Consider the following 20,591-nt stretch of genomic DNA (forward strand, 5'->3'; position numbering starts at 1 on the left):
TGGGTGTCCCAGCTGGTTAAGCATCCAACTCTTGATTTAGTCAGGTCATGATCTCTGGGTCGTGAGATCGAGCCCCACGTTGGGCTCTGTGCTCAGCGGGGAGTCTGCTTGAGATTCTCTCTCTTGCCCCTCCCCCATTCACGTGCACTCTCTAAAATAAATAAATCTTAAAAAAAAAAAGAAAAGAAAAAGGAAACCTTCCAAATTTATTTTATAAGGCCAGCATTACCCTAAAACCAGAGAAAGACACTACCAAAAAAGAAAACAAGAGGCCAATATCTCTGATGAACACAAATGCAAAAATACTCAGCAAAATATTAGCAAATCAAATCCAACAATACATTTTAAAAATCATTCACCATGATCAAGTGAGATTTATTCCACGGATGCAAGGGTGGTCCAATATTTGCAAATCAATTAACATGATATATCACATTAACAAGAGAAAGGATAAAAATCATATGATCATCTCAATAGATGCGGAAAAAGTAACTGACAAAATACAACATCCAGTCATGATAAACACTCTCAATAAACAAGATTTAGAGGGAATATACCTCAACATTATAAAGGCCATATATGGAAAAACCCACAACTAACATCATCCTCAATGGTAAAAACCTGAGAGCTTTTCCTTTAAGATCAGGAACAATTAGTCCACTCTTACCACTTTTATTCAACATAGTACTGGAAATCCCAGCCAGAGCAATGACACAACAAAAAGAAATAAAAAGCATCTACACTGGTAAGGAAGAAGTAAAACTTCCAGTGTTTGTAGATGACATTCTACTATATATAGAAAACCCTCAAGATTCCACCAAAAAACTATTAGAACTAATAAATGAATTCAGTCAAGTCGCGGAATACAAAATTAATACACAGAAATCTGTTGCATTTCTTTTTTTTTTTTAAGATTTTATTTATTTGAGAGAGAGCGTAAGCAGGGGGAGCAGCAGAGGGAGGGAGAAGCAGGCTCCCTGCTGAGCACGGAGCCCAATGCGGGGCTCGATCCCAGGACCCCAGGATCATGACCTGAGCCAAAGGCAGAAGCTTAACCAACTGAGCCACCCAGGCACCCCTGCTGCATTTCTACACACTAATAATGAAGTAGCAAAAAAAGAAATTAGGAAAATAATCCCATTTACAATTACATCAAAAGGAATAAAATACCCAGGAATAAACATAACCAAATAAGCCCATTTACAATTACACCAAAAGGAACAAAATACCTAGGAATAAACTTAACCCTCCTAAAACCATAAAACACTGATGAAAAAAACTGAAGATGATGCAAACAAATGAAAAGATATTCCATGCTCACGGACTGGAAGATCCAATATTTTTTAAATGTCCATGTTACCCGAAGCAATCTACAGATTCAATGCAATCCCTATTAAAATACCAACATTTTTCAAAGAACTAGAATAAATAATACTAAAATCTGTATGGAACCACAAAAGACTCCAAATAGCCAAAGCAATCCTGAGAAAGAAGAACAAAACTTGAGGGTGTGACAATCCCAGATTGCAAAATATACTACAAGCTGTAGTAATCAAAACACTATGGTACTGGCACAAAAACAGACACATAGATCAATAGAATAGAATAAAGATCCCAGAAATAAATCCACGCATATATGGTTAATTAATCTATGACAAAGGAGGCAAGAATACACAATGGAGAAAAGACAGTCTCTTCAACCAATGGTGCAGAGAAAACCGAACAGCTACCTGCAAAAGAATGAATGTGGACCACTTTATTACACCACACACAAAAAATAAATGCAAAATAGATTAAAGACCGAAATGTCTGACCTGAAACCATAAAACTCCTAGAAGAAAACACAGGCAGTAATTTCGTTGACATTGGCTGTCAAATCATTTTTCTAGGTATGTCTCTTTGAGGCAAAGGACACAAAAGCAAAATTAAACTATATTGGGACTACACCAAAGTAAAAAGCTTTTGCACAGCAAAGGAAACTATCAAGAAAACAAAAAGGCAACCTACTGAATGGAAGAAGATATTTGCAAATGATATATCCAACAAGGGATTAATATCCAAAATATATAAAGAACTTACACAACTCAACACCCCCCCCAAATAATCCAATTAAAAGATGGCCAGTGGACCTGAATAGACATTTTTCCAACGAAGACACAGAGATGGCCAACAGACACATGAAAAGTTGTTCCACATCACTAATCGTCAGGGAAATGCAAATCAAAACCACAATGAGATACCACCTTACACCTGACAGAATGACTAAAATCAAAACCCAAGGAATAATAAGTGTTGATGAGGATGTAGAGGAAAAGGAACACTCGTACACTGTTGGTGGGAATGCAAATTGGTGCAGCACACACTTTGAAAAACAGTATAGCGTTCCTCAAAAGATTAAAAATATAATTTCGATATGATCCAGTAATTCCACTACTGGGTACTAACCCAAAGAAAACAAAAACACTAATTCTAAAAGATATATGCACCTTTGTTTACTGAAGTATTATTTACAATAGTCAAGATATGAAAGTAACCTAAGTGTCCATCCATAGATGAATGCATAAGGAAGATGTGTGATATTATTACAATGGACTATTACTCGGCCATAAAAAGGAATGAGATCTTGCCATTTGCAGCAACACAGATGGACCTAGAAGGTATAAGGCTAAGTGAAATAAATCAGTCAAGAAAGACAAATACCATATGATTTTGCTCATGTGTAGAATTTAAGAAACAAATGAACAAAGAAAAAAAGAGACGAAAAAAACAGACTCTTAAATACAAAGGACTAACTGGTGGATGCAGAGGGGAGGTGGGCAGAGGGATGGATGAAATAAATAATGGGGATTAAGAGTATACTTATCTTGATGCACACTTGAGTAATATATAGAATTGGATCATTATATTGTATACCTAAAACTGTATGTTAATTATAATTTAATTTTTAAAAAATCATCATCAACTAGGAAAAAAAGATTGATAACCCAAGAGGAAAACAAAAGGATAACTCATGGAGCAAGATTCTGGGGAAGGAATCATCAAAAAAGATGAGCAGATGATCTGGCTGTGACATATTTCTAAGTAGGATAACCAGAGTAAGTTCAGTTCATTTAGCTGCCTGGGCAGCTATTTTTGTACTAAGATCACCACACTCTTTTCTAGGCAATAGCTGATTAGAACAATGTAGACATGTGACCCAGCTATTGGAAACAAGATGGTTCAATTACTTGCTGCTACTGGCTGAACATCTGGGAGGAGAGGGGTTACCATATTTTACCATTCGGACAGAAGAGCCGAAAAAGCTATCTGCTTAGCGAAACATGTAGCAGATACTAGCAAGAAGTGATGCTAGCAAGAAACCTGATGGCTTTCTGGGTTTTAGTTCTGATTCCATCCTGAGGCCAAGCTCCATTCCTGCCCTTGGGTTCTTTGGTGCCCCTGTACTCTTACAATAAATTCCCCTTTTCTTTTTTCACTTAGCTCAAATTAATTAATACTTCTAAACAAAAGTTCTAATTAACACACATGCTAACAATAAGAATTCGTTCTTAAAAAAGGTTGCCACTTGTATGAAATCTGAAGACAGGCATAGCAAACTAGAATGTACTTTCTGCAAATAATGGCAGATGGCAGGAAAGAACTTGGAAATAAAGCCAAAATCAAACTAGAGATCTAATAATTATGGTGTGAAGCTACAAATATTTTACAAAGACAAAGCAGACAAAATACTATCGAAATCAAGATCAATATAAAAGAACAAAAGTAGAACGTTCTACTTCAAAAAATAGATTTTTAAAATTTTATTTCAAAAAGGGATTACCACTATGTCAAAACACCAAGACATTCTCAGATAAAAATGTCCAATAATTGAAAATGTGAAAATGGAGATTGAAGAGTTAGAGATATTAACTTAAAAGTTCCCTCAATAGTAGTGAAAGCTAATACAGGAGATTTCACTTCAAAATGAAGCTACTAATTTTCTTTTTTTTTTTTTTAAGATTTTATTTATTTATTTGAGAGAGAGAGTGAGAGAGCACAAGCGGGGGAGAGGGAGAAGCAGGCTTCCCGCTGAGCAAGGAGCCTGATGCAGGGCTCGATCCCAGGACCCTGTAATCATGACCTGAGCCAAAGGCAGACGCTCAACCGACTGAGCCACCCAGGTGCCCCAAAGCTACTAATTTTCTTTAAAATTCATCAAAAATAGGGGCGCCTGGGTGGCTCAGTCGTTAAGCGTCTGCCTTCAGCTCAGGTCATGATCCCAGGTTCCTGGGATCGAGCCCCACATCGGGCTCCATGCTCCGCAGGAAGCCTGCTTCTCCCTCTCTCACTCCCACTGCTTGTGTTCCCTCTCTCACTGTGTCTGTCTCTGTCAAATAAAAAAAAAAAAAAAAAAAAAATCTTTAAAAATTCATCAAAAATAAGACAGACTAATACTGAATGGAGAAAAGGATGAATTAATGGACAGATATGTGATAAGGAAACATAGTATGATGTTATAGGTAGAATCTAAGTGGTTGGTATAAAAGTGTTCATTATAAAATTGAATTTTGCAATATGTTTAAATTTTTTCAAAATAATACGTTGGGACAAAAAGAAAACTACTGACATTACAATTCTTAAGGTGCATCACAAGATGCAGAAAGATTTGACCAAACAGTATGAGCCATCTGAATAAGCATGTAGTGTACAATATTTACTGATAACAATAAGTGTTTAAACTGGCACATCCGGGGCGCCTGGGTGCCTCAGTCCTTAAGCGTCTGCCTTCGGCTCAGGTCATGATCCCAGGGTCCTGGGATCGAGCCCTACATCGGGCTCCCTGCTCAGTGGAGAGCCTGCTTCTTCCTCTCCCTCTGCTGCTCCCCCTGCTTGTGCTCTCACTCTCTCTAACAAATTCATAAAATCTTTTTAAAAAATTAAAAAATTTAAAAAATAAACTGGAACATCTTGGCCAGTTGCCTCAGCTCCCACTCCTCATCACCTCCAAGGCCCAGGCAAAGTTAAGCAATATTTCCTAGGCTCTCTGTGGTCATGTTTTGGTTTCCCCTTAGCAACTCAGGCCAAAACATTGCGTTTCCTTTTATGTGAATTTCTGGAAAGCTGCTTTCTTAAATTATAAGATATAAATCTGCTCAAACATGATAGGAGTCTTTCTCCTAGGATTCCAATAATTTCCAATTCTTTATTCTTGGTCAAAATTAAATCCAAACAAGCAACTGTGCTTTATTTCTGCCTCTGCCCACTGAGATGAATGAATAATGTATTCCAATGTTCTTTAACCCATTAAAGACCTTTTTAAAAATATGCCTTAAGGAAATTTTTAGGGATTTAATTGTAAAAAGTTTATCACAGTATTCTTTATAATAGGGAAAGATTAGAAACAATTAAAAGTGATACTGTACTGGCTGAACTTATAGTACTTACATATACTGCAGTACTTGATGAGTCACTGAAGATGAGGTTGCCCATTATTTCTTGACATAGAAAGTTATACACAAGATAGTGAGTGAAAAATGGTGATTTCAAGACATTATTACAACATGACTACACACATATGCTATATCTAAAAGATGCCGAGATGCTATAGTGTTTATCTCTTATTTTCAACGTTAGTCTTCATTTTGATTATTTTTTTTTCTTCAAACAAAATGTGTAACATTTCAGCATAAATTAGGTACCCTCTGATTTTTTTAAAATGTAAATTAACTGCCAGATATTCTGCTCTCAGAATAAGACTTCTGAAAGCTATCCAGGTAGCTGAAGGCCCCCAACATTACTAGAGCCAACTGCCATACTAGTTCTTTATTATATTGTCCACTACCTCTTACTCTAATTCTTCTGATTCTATTCTCATCCAAATGCTCTCATCAAAGTTTTTATCCTCAGAGTTAAGAATTTTCACATAGCATCTTAACACAGAAGAGCACTCCTCCACCCTTCTAATCAATGTTTCCTTGAAATGAAGATGCCCTTCCATTGCTGTACCAGTCATCATTCCTCCCCCTTCTTGCCTCTATTCTAGCACTTAGCACCCTGCAGTAATAGAACTATGGACTCTGAGAAACAAACTGAGGGTTCTAGAGGGAAGGGGGATGGGGGGGTGGGTTAGCCTGGTGGTGATGGGTATTAAAGAGGGCACGTATTGAATGGAGCACTGGGTGTTATACGCAAACAATGAATCATGGAACACTACATCAAAAACTAATGATGTAATGTATGGTGATTAACATAACATCATAAAATAAAATTAAAAAAAAAAAAGACAAATCAGTCTTCCTTAGTAGACCTACAAGTCCCATAAGGCAAAACTAAGTGCTAATCTTCCCCAGTGCTTAGCACGTAGAAAACAAGGAATCGATTGCCAACAAACTTGAGTAGATGGAAGTTTCAAACAGATGAGAAGATGCCATGAGGTATCTAGCTGATTTAAATGAATTGTCTCCAGGCCTAGATATTATATCGCATGATACTTAACAATGATTTTAGAGTTACTATTTATAATATGGGAAATCATGGGGAAGAGATAACAGACAATAGCCCAGTATCACCTCCCTCAATTCTCAAAAATAAAAAGATCCCCAAAACGCAGAGACCCTGAAGCCTGGTCTCAAGCAAGCAAAGATCTTCCAGAGAGTGGCACAAGGAAAGCTGTGGAAGCTAGAAAATGTAGCATGAATAAGAGACCTTGACTAAAACAGAAGAGACAGGTAAATTAGAAGCTAAGGTCTCAAAGGTACACACTTTAAACAGTGTGGGGGTGGGAGGATTATGAATTGATTCCAGCAACACTTGTTACTCTCCTATCACAACACACATGTACCTCTCTTAGGGTATGTGCACATACTATCCCTGTGTCCGGAATGCTCATTCAATTAGATATCCATATAGCTTAACACTCTCATCTCCTTCAAATATTTGCTTAAATGTCATGTTCTCCAGTGATATCCTATTTAAAATGTGAACCCTAACCCCTTACTCTGTTCTTTTCTTTTTTCCATACCACTTATCACCTTCTAACACACTTAATAATTGATTTATTTACTGTTATTATCTATTCCACCTATTAGAATGTAAGTCCCATGAAAGAATAGATCTTTGTCCATTTGTTCACTGGTATAGCCCAAGCACCTAGAACACAAATGACCAATAAAAACTTGTTTAATGCACAAAATGGATGTAAGAAAGACTGTGAAGAAAAAAATGACTAGAACTGGTGATATCATTACAGTATCAAGGAAAAAGCTCTAGACTTGAGATAAAAGATCTGGATTCAAATCTAAGCCCTACCACTTACTATAGCAAATGACTGTTTTCTGGCAAACACCTATGAACTTCAGTTACTAATCTGTAAAATGGGTGGTTGTGAAGGTCATAGGAGATAAATGTGTTTAAGAGTAGCAGCATAACTACAGAATTAGTTATTTGAATAAATTAATTCAAAAGAGAGTTCAGGGATGCCTGGGTGGCTCAGTTGGGTAAGAGTCTGCCTTCCGCTCAGGTCATGATTCCAGGGTCCTGGGATGGAGTCCCCTGTCAGGCTCCTTGCTCAGCGGGGAGTCTGCTTCTCCCTCTGCCTGCGGCTCCCCCTGCTTGTGCGCTCGCTCTTTCTCTCTCTCTGACAAAAAAAAAAAATAAAAACCTAAAAAAAAAAAAAAAAAAGAGAATCAATCAATCATAAAAGAAAAAAAATGAAAAGAAAACCCAGAAAGGTAACTTCATTTGGAAACAAGAAAGGACAGATAATGAGTCAGATTTCAATTTACAGCTGTGCTGTCCAACATTAGGTAAAACTAGCCACATATGCCTATTTAAATTTAAATTAATTAAAATTAAATAAAATTTAAAATTCAGCTCCTTGGTCACAATGGCCATATTTCAAGTGCTTAATGGCCACATGTGGTTAGTGGCTACCATATAGGACAGCAGATTACAGAACATTTCCAGCATCACAGAGAGCTCTAGTGCACAGTGCTGATTATAAACTTTGATAGCAGAATAGAATTCAAGTGAATGTTATTTTAATATCCCTGATGCTGGATTCCTGGAAAGTTCAGGTTGAAGAAATGCAAAATCCAACCACATAAACAATCTGAGTGGGAACTGCAAACTGTGAATATAACAAATGAAATAATTCATATTATTTCATTGCAAGGTCCTAGAATACATGAACACGCCCCAGTTGATAATATGAGGTCACTGATAAGGCAACTATAAAAAGAATTTGGAGAGGCCCAGTGAAGTTGCCAACAAGAATTTGGTCAGCATCCCAGCTCCAATCTCTGGTTAGTAACTTCAGATATGCCTGCAGGACAAATATTACATGCAATACAGTAGTGAGTGATTAGATACCTACAGCTCCAAATCTCACCCAAGCAGCAAAACTCCCTTGTCAAAAGTAACTGCAGCTACCTAGAATGGTAATAGCCTTCCTTAATGAGTAAGCCTATTTCAACTATAAAAAGATCTAGAATTAAATATACAAATGCTTGAGAAGGGAATCAAAGTCAGATGTTAATGTTTTTGGTTCAAGAAAGCTATGCAGAAATTGATCTTTTATACACTTACAAAATTGAAGAGGATCTCATAAGAATGGCTTGTAACAAATTTAAAATGTGTAACTGAGTTATAGATTTAGACTTGTGATTTTAAGCTGATCTTACAAGTTTATAAATAACATTTGAACCTTGCAAAGACTTTAAGGTCAGCGTTTAAAAAGTCAGTTTAATGTTTAAATGAATGATTTAGTATCTAGGAGCATTTTATTACCTCAAACAAATGATATACTTCAGAAAATTGAACATATTATATACTAAATACTATTTTAATTATTTTAGCCTATTTCTTTTTTTTTTTTTAAAGATTTTATTTATTTATTTGAGAGAGAGAGAATGAGACAGAGAGAGCACATGAGAGGGGGGAGGGTCAGAGGGAGAAGCAGACTCCCTGCCGAGCAGGGAGCCCGATGCGGGACTCGATCCCGGGACTCCAGGATCATGACCTGAGCCGAAGGCAGTCGCTTAACCAACTGAGCCACCCAGGCGCCCCTAGCCTATTTCTATGCAGCAATATCTATAAAAACACTAGGTATGTACTTCATATTAAAATCAATAAATAACTATTCAAACCTAAAATTAGCAACCACCTAAATGTTCATCCTTAACAAAATGGATAAACTGAATGGGGTGCCTAGGTGGCTCAGACGGTTAAGGGTCTGCCTTTGGCTCAGGTCATGATCCCAGAGTCCTGGGATAGAGCCCCAAGTTGGGCTTCCTGCTCAGCGGGGAGTCTGCTTCTCCCTCTCCCTCTGCTCCACCTCCTGCTCATGCTCTCTATCAAATAAATAAATAAAATCTTAAAAAAAACACATAACGTATAAATTACAGTATATATCCATCCAGTGGAATACTATTCAGCAGTAAGAAACAAAATACAACTAGAGAGAACAACATGGATGAAGATTACAAACATAATGATGAGGGAAAGAAGCCACACACGAAAGAATATGTACTGCATGGGGGCGCCTGGGTGCCTCAGTCGTTAAGCGTCTGCCTTCCGCTCAGGTCATGATCCCAGGGTCCTGGGATCGAGCCCCGCATCGGGATCCCTGCTCTGCGGGAAGCCTGCTTCTTCCTCACCCACTCCCCCTGCTTGTGTCCCCTCTCTTGCTCTCTCTCTCTTAAATAAATAAATAAAATTAAAAAAAAAAAAAGAATATGTATTGCATGATTCCATGTATATAAAGTTCAAAACAAGCAAATCCAAACTATAGTGGGAGTTGAAGAGGAACATGAAGAAGGCTTGTAGGGACTGGTAATGCTGTTTCTTAATCTAAATACCGGTAAGATGGATGTGTTCACTTTGTGAAAAGTAATTAAGCTGTAAACCTATGATTTGTGCATTTACTTTTATAATAAATTACGTAATAATTCAATAAAGTTTAACAAAAAAAAATAAGTATATATACAAACATTTATAACTACCCAAGTGAGATTGTAAGCCACGTACCACCCCAAATTATCCCAGGACCATCAGTACTATGTGTACTATTCTTTGGAAACATCAACATATCAAAGAAAGAAAAGGGGAAAGGAAGGACATGTCCCGGGAACAGCAATAATACTGGTGTATAGCTAGAGTACATAGTAGGTATCAAGGAAGTAAGAGGCCTAGAAAGGCCCACCTGCTTCCCTGGAAGACCTTAACTGTCCTGACCAAGGAAACTGTGGAATGTATTCAGTAGGCAATGAGGATGACACATGCAAATGATGCAGGTGGAAGACTACCTACCATAAAGCTTTCAACCCTTTCCCTTAATTTACCCAAAAATATATCAGCAATACCTCTATTCTCTGGCATCTAGTTTCCAATCTGGAGGGAATTCAGAAGAGTAACTGTCCTGGTCGTATCTCCCCAATGGTCACACACTCATCCCTTCTCATGGGAGGAGTGATTTACCTGGTTAGTAATTTCTGAGAAGAGGCACCAGGCTTCTGGAGTCAGCCTTTTCTCTCCTTAGAATCTATCAGCTACAAAGTGGTTATACTCCAGTCTCTCTCAGGGCCATGTACAAGGCTTACTGGAGCTGGCTCTGCCCTTGCAGGGGAGGCCTTCTGTGGTTCAGCATTACCTGTGACTGTCTATCCAATTCAGGCAGTCCAAATCTAAGCCATATTCTCCAACCAGCTTTATTTGTAATAAAGCTGACATTTTTATCTCCACCTGTCTATACTCTATGTATTCTCAATTGATTCTGAACTCAGATGTGGGACAGTGATAAAATTAAATACTACTCCTAAAGCCTAACAAATAAAGAGAATACTAATGGGGGGAGGGCAATTACTACTTCATGTCAAAAAAGTAAACTCTACTCAGGATACTTTGATTTGGTTTGGAGTTGAAATTAACATACTAATCTGCTGAGCAACAGAAACTCTCTTCTCAATAAATAAGAAAATAAAACTGAAAGGAGTAATACTTGCTTAGCATTTGCTTTTAAAGTGTTCCATAAAGTATATCATCTGACTACAACAGCACTCCATTCCTCTGCAGCCTAAAAATAGATCACTTAATTTATTCCTAGATATTTTTTATTAAGTGACTGGGAGTAGGTGGCTTTATAGTAAGTAAATTCCTGACATAACGAAGTTTACTTGCAGAAAATGTGGTCCATCCCAAAATGATACTTGCAATCTAAGAGACGTATGCTTCTGTTTTATTCTCAACATTGTTTTCTTGCACAAACAAAACAAAATTCACTCACATAAGGAAATAGGTTGATCTATTTTTTAAAACCATGCATTACATTTTCTAAAATTATGAATTTCAGTTTGATAGGATCATGTATTTTGTAAGTTATTCAGTAAGTACAATATAAACTAATGCCTTAACTATATGACACTGTATTTGATCATGATCTCTTTAATCACAAATGGTTGAAACTTGGCATGACAAAGATGCCCTCCTAGGAAACATTTACACGAGGTTAACTCAGCTTTTTCCTTCTAGAAAACATCTACCAAGGCTTCTGGGAGATGTTAAATAATACATGATTTTGTAAAGAATGGTGTGTATAAATGGCAGTATAAGTAAATTAAGCAATCAGTAGCAGTCTTAATCAGATCTTCCTTTGATCTGAGCAGTAGAGTTTATAACCTCTGTAAAAACTGCCACAGAACAGTTCTGACTAACCCAAACCACAACTGGGAAAGCCGTTAACAGTGCGGAGGGACGAATGCCACAAGGGATTTTTTTCTTCTCTTTTTCTAACATTACAATAGCTTTTCTTAAACTGAAAAAAATCCAAAACCAAGGCATATAAATGTCACATACTTAACTGGCATTTACTATGATTTTTAGGAATCTAAAACTGAGTCCAGTGGCAAGATTAAAAAAAAGAAACTGTTCATGCAACTTAAAGAAAAACAGAGGGTCCAAAGTAAACCATCACTCTTAAAACTCTGCTCAACAACTTCAAATAATGAGAATATATGTTCCTGGATAGAAGTAACTAGAACCAACTCATAGGGGACCAACGTGATAAGTGCAACAGGTTGTGATTGGCCAGCCCTTTTAAATATCCACATTCCTCAGGACTCTTACCATCCCTTTTCTATTATCATTGTCTCCAAACTCCCATGGCATATAGTCACGTAATTTTATGTACTACCTAATGCACTACTTCCCAAAACTCAAATCCATCTTTTCTTCTCTATTCTCACTGCCATCATCTTGATATAATCCTTCATTATTTCTCACCTGTTCTGCTACAACAGCTCCCTAACTGGTCTCCCTATGTGCATCCTCATCCTTCTCCGGCCCATTCTTAACACTGTAGCTGGATGCAAATCAAAACCCAATCTGATCAAGTCTCTTCCCAGCTTAATTGCCTCAAGGGTTTGCCATTACCTAACCTTCTTGGCTACTTCATTTGTCTTTATTACATTTATCACCATCTGACATACTATATTACTTGTTTGCTATCCCCGCCCCAACTAGAATGTAAGTCCCTAAGTGCAGAGTTTTTGTCCACCGCTATATGTTGCATAGTAAGCACTGAAATAGTCACACATGAATGAGTGAATGAGTAAATGAATGAATTAATGGACTGATGACCTGCCAGGGCCCTCCTCTTTTTACTTCACTCCCACCTCTACCAATACTGAATTGTTTAATTACCTAAATACAATATGCACTTTCATGCCCCCTTGCTTTGCCATATGCTATTACCTTTGCCTAGAACTGTCTTCACCATCCAATCTGCCACACCATCATCCATATTTTAAAACTGTCTCCAGAAAGCTTCCCCTGAACCCAAGGATAATCACTCTTTTTTTCCTTTGTGCTACATCTGTACCTTTGTTATAGCAGCTCTACTCAAACTGTACTGGAATGTGTATCTCCCTTACTATTGTGAATTCTTTGAGGCCAAGGATAATTATTCATCTCTCTGCCTTCAGTGCCTAGGACAGTACTTGTCATAAAGAAACTATTCTATAAACATTAGATAAATTAACACACATGTGACTATCCTGTAAGGGAAATGAAAACATGAAGTTTCAAGAAGTCACTCCTTCAATTCCATGATGATAACCAGCCCTGAAATAGAAGAATTACAACCAATGACATCATCCAAGGTAATCAGAGAAAAGGAGTTGTACAAATCACACATCACCAAATGATTCCAAAATAAGAGACATACAGTCACACCCACACTTTATTAGATTTACGCGCTGGCTCCTCCTTGCTCCATCATTTGTCTTCCCTTAAGATTCAACTCTGCTGCTGGCAAACTGAGGCCCAGCTAAGCAGGAGGAAGTTGAAGGGAGACCCTGGTTCCCCATTAACAATATACTAAGTAGAATCACTCTCCGAGGGAGATCACTCTTCCATCTAACAAAAGTTTTTATGTTCCCTCATATTTTGATTCAAACTTCAAAACTGTTGTACAGGACTAGATTTTACCACTAGCCACACCTAACTTTGAACCAAAGACCAGAGCTTTCTACCCGTAATCTACACCAACAACAGGTTACAGTTGTGCCTTCTGTCTCTGGAGTAACCACACAAACTAGTCACCTTTAGCCATGGGAAGCCTCATTCGTCACCCCAGTGTGCCTTATAAACATTACTATTTTTCTCTGACTGCTGCAGACCAAGGCCCCTAAATCCAACTACAAGGAACACCTGACCAAAAAAAACGAACACCTGACCTACCTACTTAGTTCTAAGAACATGAACACGCATAAAAATGTACAATACACAGATACATACAAATGAATAGACATAAATGTACATGAAGCCATTTGGGAAAAAAAAGTTTTAAACCCAATGATGGCTAATATAACATCAAGTGAAGCCTGAGGCCAAGATGTGATCCTTGATTCCTCCCTCCCCCATCATTCAGTAAACAAGTTATAAAAAATTTACGTCTTAATATTTTTTCAAATAGGTTTGCCTACTCCCAATATTATGCCTCAGTTCAGAATGGCAGTATTTGTCATCAGAGTAACAGTCTCCTAATTGGCTTCCCTGTCCTTGGACTCAATGAAAATTGCACCTACCATTTCATTTGAAGGGTTATATAACCGGCAATGCACTAAGCACTTTATCACTGAACTCTGTATTGTTGAATTCTCACAGCAACACTGCAAAGCAGGAATTACTGTCCTCATTTTCACAGACAAGGGACTGAAGCTCTGAAAAAGGTTAAGTGACTTGCCCAAGGTCATACAACTAGAATTGTGTAGTGGAAATTCAGACTCAGGTCTTGGTTCCCAGCCCTTAACCATCTGCTTAACCTTCTTCAATTTGGTCCCCAATGTGACCTTTCTAAAAGGTAAATGTAATCACGTTTTGCCCCACATAAAATCCTGCAAACAAGACTTGCCTCCAGCCCTCATCCTCTGTTATTCTCACCCCCTCCTATCACATTGAACTCCCAACAGTTTCCTAACCTTTCACTGCTTTACCTGTGAACACAGTTTTTCTACCAAGAACACATCTCCTTTGGCAGGTTACTTCCAACCCAAACTTCAAGATTTACTCAATCCTTACTCTCGGAAGCCTCCCCCCTGACATACAGACCTAAAACTGGGGTAAGTGACCATTTGCTATGGTTATCAGCTAAATTTCTTATCACACTGTATTATGACTTTACCTTACTAGGCTATTAGTTCTTAAGTAAATACTGCATTTTTAAATCTCTGTATTCCTGGTAGAGTATATAACTAGCAGAGGAAGGACTCATGAATGTGGAATTACTGAAAGAATTCATCATAAGCAGTACAAGTTAAGAACTTGGCCCTAAAGTTAATATGACGTACTTTGGAATTCTAACTTGCCACATCTGAAGCAGGCTTCGTAAATCTGTTTTATTTCTTCATCTGTAGATAACTGTACCTACCTCAGAGTTTGGAGAGGAGTAAAAGAAATAATAGACTTAACACAGTCTCTGGCACACTGGCAGTACCATTAAACATTAGCAACACTTTTTCTCACTCTCAAAGTTCATCGACGTGACAAAGCCACATCTCAGAAAATATCTTCTCTGGTAGCTTCTATCAGCGTTTAAGATTTCTCCAAAAAGTAGTTAAGTCAAGATCTCTTAAAAAAAATCCTCATCCACAGGCAAGGGTCTTTCAGCTTCTAGTTAACACCAGAGTTCAGTTACCACCACAACCTAAATCATTAACTAGTGTCTTAAGTTTTTTGCTTCTTACCCATCCCTCACTTTCCTCCCTCAAAGTCAAAGACCATGCCCCTAAGCAAATGGAAACCTGCCCCACAGAAACCAGTCAGCACCTTCCTCCAATAACCATCACATCTCCCCACACCCAGGCTTGCGCGAATTAGAAGAGAGCCATCATCTAGTGCAAACTTAAATCTTCTTGGAGGATCATGTTAGAAACCTCTATCCATTCGAAGACCTTATCCGCAAGTATTAATTCAGGATAATGAATTCCTGGCATTAAGAATCCAAGAAAACGGGTCCCCCTGAAGCCTTCCCCAGTAAGAGTTCTTCAGATTTGTTACTCTCAAATAGTGACCAAAATCCACCATTCCATCCCGCCCCCTTCCTGCCAGAGTCCAGGGTCTCGGCCACTCTCTCGAGAGACGCGCCTTCACTTTCAGGGACAGGATGCCTTCCTCCCACCGGTGTCTCCTCCCTTCCCACCTTGCCAAGCCCTTCCGCAGCACAGGCCTGGCCTGGTCTCGCCGCCAGCCAGCTCCACAGAGCCGCTACTCACCGCTTCTTGGGGATGGTGCCTGACTCCTGCGCGGCGGGAGCGGCACTGGGCGCCGCCGTGGCCGCCGACGCGGCTCTCGGCGCTTTGCACTCATTGGTACTCACAGCCTCCTGGGGCCGGCCCAGGAGATGGCCCGAGAGAACCCGGAGCCTCCGCCCGGCGCGGTCCCGGTCCCGGTCCGCGGCAGAGCCGGAGCCCGCGCCCGCGCCGGCGCCCGTCCCACCCGCTGCAGCCGCCGCCTCCGCCATGGCTTCCGCCTTGTGCTGCCGCCCAAGACCGCTGGGCGCAGGTGAAAGGTCACTCAGAGCGGCGCCCGGCGCGACCATTCGCTGCGGCGCATCCCGGCAGCCACCGCGGCGACTGGGCGGCGGGGGCCATGCGCCGGGAGCTTCACCATCTCAGCTCCCGCCCACCGCGCCCGCCGGCCCTCCGCGGTCACGCCTCGGACGGCTAGCACCTGCCGAGCAGGTGAGTTTGAGCTGTCCCCTGATTGGCCCAGGCCGGGCTGGGCTGAGCTGGACCAGAATCCAAACCACAAACGTCCCAAGATGGCCTAGTACCCTGGGTGGTGACCTCGGGTGTCTCCTCGGCCTCCGGAGTAGCTTTCCAGGGCAGACGCCTAGGACCAGGGTGCTCTGGACCTGACAACTTGAGCAGCGCCATTCTTCTTCTGAATGAGCTCCTACTACTCCCCGTGTCCCCTCCGCGTCACTAAAGTAGCTCAAAACTGACTCGTTGCCTATAACCATTAGAGCAAATAGCTGTCATTTTCAAATCGCCTACTTCGTGACTGGCACTGTGCTTAATGCTAGATCTCAAGTAATCTCCATTTTACAGATTAAAAAAACTGAGGCACAGAGACACTAACTTACCTGAGGGCGTAAAGCTGAGTTGCAACCGAGATTTTCTTTCCATTCATTACTGAATGCTATGTCCTTCCTTACTTTAATGGAGGCAGAGTTTTTATTGCTACAGAAAGAATTACCCAACAGCTGTTCTTGGGACTTCTCGCTTTTCTACAAATTGACTTTCTGGATAATAGCACTTGGTGAAAGTAGGGGATCTCATAGAGCCCTGCTCCACAACCGTTAGCCAGTGGATTAGATAGGCTTTTATAAAGCACCTTGCAGACCTAACCATCAGAAGTAAAGTTCCTTTTTCCATAATGTGCAATTCAAAGATAAGTCTTGGGAATGGTAAGAGAAAGGGTTGCCATAGGCATTCCAAGCCCAATGAAGTCACCTTCTTTCCAAATAACCACTTCTGTCTAACACAGGCTCTATGAAAGAGTTAAGACATTCCAGGAGCTATTTGACTAATATAAAAGAACTACTTAATAGTTCTGAGAAAATTCAGGCAACAATGAGACTTGATTTAAATGCCAGATCTCCAGATCTTAAGAGATAGTTCAGCATTAAATATCTAGTCTAGCTCTAGAATCACTGAGCCCAACTCCTGTTTAGCTGCTCCTTTTCTCCGTTCCCTCTTTCGGATGGAGGAGTGAAGAAAAGGTCCAGGAGGAGTCAATTGCTGAGTGCTCTAAAGACAAAGACTTCTCAAGCTTGAGAGTTCAGCCACCCTAACCCTCAAACTTCTCACACCCTTTCTACATGCCACTAGAACAGCATTAAAATTTGCTTGCAATCATGTAAAATTGGTATTTTTCTTGCCAAAATGCTATTACAAGCAACAACTTCCTCAGAATTGTTTTGGAATGAGACTGGTCTATTAATTTTTGCTTGACTCTCAGAGAGCTTAGTCTAACACTAGGCAATTGTTAACTGATTTCTTCACTATTGTCCAAACTGAGGTATGGATATACTTCTCACCAACTCTCAGGAGGCAAAATTTATAAATTTTGCACATATCAACAGAATAACAAAAAGCCTTTTCTCCTGGGTGATGAAAAGTTTGATATAAACCAAAATTACATACCAGTGGAAAAATTAGTGATATTTTTTCAAATATATATACAGTAATGAAATACAGGCAGTAAAAACATATGTACCTAATTCATTACTATGTGCTATGAGATGCAAAAGTATGTAAGTCAGTGCCTCATCTACATGGTATAATCAGGCTAATTAGGAGTTAGGATATATGTGTGGGGGGGAGCCCAAGAACAAAAGGAATTTTAAATGGAATGGCTTTTATTTGCATTTATGATATCTCTTCTGATATGTGGCACAAGAAAAGTCTAAATAGGATAAATTAATACCTGAAACATGTACCAAATTTACTGCACTGATTTCCATTACTTATCCACAGAGCAGCTGGTCTATTAATTTTTACTTGACTCTCAGAGAGCTTAGTCTAACACTAGACAATAGTTAACTGATTTCTTCACTGTTGTCCAAATTTTATAATTGTCCAAAATTTATAAATTTTGCATATATCAACAGAATAACCTGTTTTAAGGAATTCCCTGAATTCAGAAATTCTTGCATTTTTATACGTTTTTATTATAAAATATAACACAGAGAAAAGTGAACCAAAGCATATATTATCACAGATCAAACACCCATGTAGCTTCCAACTAGACTGAGAAACATTGCCAGCACCCTGGAAGTCCCCCTTATGCCCTCTCCCAATCCCTTAACCCTCCCTATCTGCCAAAGGTAACCACGATCCTCAGTTTAATAGTACACATTGTGTGTGTGGACAACAGTGATCAAGCACTCAGGAGAAGAGATACTCTCAAAGGTAAGTCTGTCTGTCCTAATTCAGGTATGATGGGAATTGTTTTTTTCCATTGCTCAAACATATTCTGTGGGGATAAAGAAATGAAGTCTTTGTGCTAAGACTCCTCCAGAGTCCCAAAGAGAGCCAAGTTTGAGGCTATTGTGGCAAAAAGTCAGTGGTTTCCAGGCGCCTGTAACTCAACTCTGGCTAAATCTACTTTTGGCTGCTTCAGGACTATATACGTTTTTAGGAATCCCTACTCCATACTTAGGAGAACTTACGGTGGAAATAATTTGCCTGTTTAATCCTCTATAGGTGTCCTTCGGCTCTCTCTACTCAACCATTTCCCATTATTATCTTTCCTGAATGGGGGAGCCATCTTTACTCCCCACTGCCTTAGGTTGTTTTGCAAGAAAGCTACTGTGAGTTTATTAGGAGTACACACACCTCTAATGGTCATGCCATCCTTATCCTTTTACAGTTAAAGAAGTTTTCTCTCTAGTCTTACTGAACCATGGCACTACCTCCCACCACCAGCAATCACATCTCCTTGAAGCCTGAAGAGGTATGAGAGCTACTTTGAATCAAATGTTTAAAATGACCTACTAACTACCCATGCAGTGTTTCCACTGTACCCCAAAATCTGCTTTTAAAGAGCAATATCTGGGGCACCTGGGTGGCTCAGTCAGTTAAGGGTCTGCCTTTGGCTCAGGTCTTGATCTCGGATCCTGGGATTGAGCCTCATGTCAGGCTTCCTGCTCAGTGGGGAGTCTGCTTGTCCCTTTCACCTCTGCCCGTCACCCTGCTTGTGCTCTCTCTCTCTCTCAAATAAATAAATAAATAAAATCTTTAAAAATAAAATAAAACAAAATGTTGACAAATGACTCTTTTCAAACAAAGATATATGGTAGCTTCTTCATGCTCTTATTTTTTTTCCTAATTTTTTAACAACCCCCCCCTTTGTATTTTTTCTTTCTTTTAAAACCATCTTTTTTCTTTTCAGTTTTTCAACTTGAGTCAATATAATCAGAGCTAAAAAAGAGGTATGGAAAGTAGTATTCAGGGTCAGTAAAATGAGACAAAATCATGGGAAGACAACCAAAGCTAATGTCAGGAGATCCCCCTAAGAGAAATCAAGGCAGGAAACACACCTCAAAATGGAGCCCTGAGTAGAACCACTAATAGCCAGACTGCAAGGCACGAATGTGAAGATGGTCATTTGGAGGCCAACTAATTCTGCTAAAAGGGAACCTTTTTAAAATACACTCTTTAAGAACATTGTCTGACCCTCTGAATATAGTCCTCAAAATGTATCCTTGATCCAGCTTGTTTTAAGCTTCTGTGCAAAATAACAGTGTGTTTGAAGTGTTAGATAATTTTTCATTTCTGTTTTGAAGGGATTTAAATATTAGGAGACTGTGATCCATTTCTTACTTCTTTTCTTTTTCTTTTTTTAAGTAGGCTCCACACCCAGCATGGAGTCTAACACGGGGCTTGAACTCATGACTCTGAGATCAAGACCTGAGCTGAGATCAAGAGTTGGACACTTTACTGACTGAGCTACCCAGGGGCCCCAATTCATTTCTTATTTCTAGAAAAAGAGGAAGGAAGGGAAGGGAAGGGAAGGAGGGAAAAGTCCAAAGCTCCTGGATCAAAAGTAATATTCTGATTTGTTTATGTATGGTTGAGGATGGGGCAGAGTTGAAATTCACAGTACTGAAATTTTAATTATAGTCAGTTCTAGCAATTTATTTTTATGATGAGCCATATGATCTATAAGCAGTTTTTAAGCCCATCTATTTAATCACGGTTCAGGTTAGAAGAGGTTGCCTATGTAGAGTAGGGTCATAGGATGAGCCTCCAGAGAGCAAGCAGGAGGCTGGTACAGGGGTGAACGTCAATAAATCTCCCACAGGGAGACAGTGCACCAGCTGGAAAAACATGACACCAGATGCAATAATAATCATGAAGACATCTAGGCCCCACAGCAGCTGGGGGTTCTATCAAAGGAAGGGGAAGATGTTTGAGTGAATGAATCACTTTGTATACTAGTTCTGGGTGGTACTTTTAAGAGGTCAGGGAAATCTGCCTTCAGTGGCTACCCATTAACCTGCCCCTTTGCTACTTAGCTACAAGTACATTTGTAGTCAGCACCATCCCAAG

The 20,591-nt window shown here is 39.5% G+C and overlaps 1 protein-coding gene across 2 annotated transcripts in view; it reads right to left on the reverse strand.

Moving 5' to 3' along the window:
- Nucleotides 1-20,591, reverse strand: part of AGPS (alkylglycerone phosphate synthase) — a 186,707-nt gene that overhangs the window by 133,442 nt on the left and 32,674 nt on the right. Inside the window, exon 1 of one of the 2 annotated variants that reach the window (XM_032407443.1) lies at nucleotides 15,747-16,009. The exons of the other annotated variant lie outside the window; for it this stretch is intronic. Coding sequence (XP_032263334.1) covers nucleotides 15,747-15,994 — 248 coding nt within the window. The 5' untranslated portion in view covers nucleotides 15,995-16,009. Of the gene's footprint in view, nucleotides 1-15,746; nucleotides 16,010-20,591 lie in introns of those variants that run through there. 2 annotated transcript variants of the gene reach the window in all.

Source organism: Phoca vitulina, unplaced genomic scaffold (genome assembly GCF_004348235.1).
Source record: "Phoca vitulina isolate PV1807 unplaced genomic scaffold, GSC_HSeal_1.0 scaffold1, whole genome shotgun sequence".
Classification (NCBI taxonomy): domain Eukaryota; kingdom Metazoa; phylum Chordata; class Mammalia; order Carnivora; family Phocidae; genus Phoca; species Phoca vitulina.